Consider the following 1,183-nt stretch of genomic DNA (forward strand, 5'->3'; position numbering starts at 1 on the left):
GGATAGCATTCGAAATGTAAATGAAGAAAATGTCTAATAAAAAATTTTTTAAAAAGAAAAATATTTTTTGGTAGAATTTAAGCAAATTATTTCCAAGTCAGAGAAATGATTAGTAAAAGCTAGCATTATTTTGTTTTAGTGATCATTAATAGCAATAAATACTGCTCCCAAACCAATGCTGAATATACCATAACTTTTTACTCTTGCCAAATTCAATAAACAACAGTATGACAACCAGAAAGAAATACCACCCATATCCATCCTGTCCCGAGCCTAGAGCACTTACAGAAGCTGTCTGCTGCTGGGTGGCTGCAGCTGCAAACCTGGCCACGTGATTTATAATTGGAGAAAAATTAGTTGGTCCATAGAGTTTTATCTGAGGAAGACAGGTCCGATAAGCCTCTATAATGCCTTGGATTCCTACATCAAAGAAAGCAGTATTACAAATCCTCAAATATAATTTGTGAACCCACAGTACTGGGAAACAGTTATATACATGTCAGGTCTGGTGAATAATGCCTACTATCCCAGCTCTAGGGAGACGGAGTTGGAAGTCCTGAGATTCCTTGACTATAGTGAGTCCATATACAAACACAAAAGAAAACAAAGAAATGACAACACCACAAACAAAACCCAAATAAAATAACACAACACGCTGACTAGGGAAAAGTTCCATACTCATTATGAAGAGCTAAAACCACAGCTTCTCCAAGCAGAAAGCATCCATTCTCTTCTCAGATAGGACTCCTATATTTATGCTTAATTTTGATGGGAACAGGTGCAGCAGTTTACAGCAGATAAGCTGAGAGGAACACTCATCTGCACATGTGGTCAAAGTTCTATAAAAATATATGGTTATTAATTAGGTCAGGCGCAGTATAGTTGGCAGCATTAATTTTAAATATTCACACATAGGTAGTTTTCAGAATTTTGCCATAGAAGTGTAAACAGTTTATGAGGTAGTGGCCTTGGGCCTGCCAGTCGTATCAATAGCAAGTTGAACAGGCTAAGAAACTTGGACAGCTGAGTGAGGTGTTAGATGTACAGTCTCAGCACTTATGAGACTAAGGAAGGAAGATGACAAGGTTATAGCCTGGGGTTTATGGCAACAGCCTATTTAATATAAAGAGGAGAGAGAGAGAGAGAGAGAGAGAGAGAGAGAGAGAGAGAGAGAGAGAGAGAG

At 38.0% G+C, this 1,183-nt stretch overlaps 1 protein-coding gene across 2 annotated transcripts in view; it reads right to left on the reverse strand.

The window, feature by feature from the left end:
• Positions 1 to 1,183, reverse strand: part of Cpne3 (copine 3) — a 46,977-nt gene that overhangs the window by 4,300 nt on the left and 41,494 nt on the right. For both annotated transcript variants that reach the window (XM_021221938.2, XM_029533306.1), the window contains exon 14: positions 287 to 420. In XM_021221938.2, the coding sequence (XP_021077597.1) occupies positions 287 to 420 (134 nt within the window). The remainder of the gene's footprint in view (positions 1 to 286; positions 421 to 1,183) is intronic.

The sequence above is a fragment of the Mus pahari genome, chromosome 22 (assembly GCF_900095145.1).
Source record: "Mus pahari chromosome 22, PAHARI_EIJ_v1.1, whole genome shotgun sequence".
NCBI classification, from domain to species: domain Eukaryota; kingdom Metazoa; phylum Chordata; class Mammalia; order Rodentia; family Muridae; genus Mus; species Mus pahari.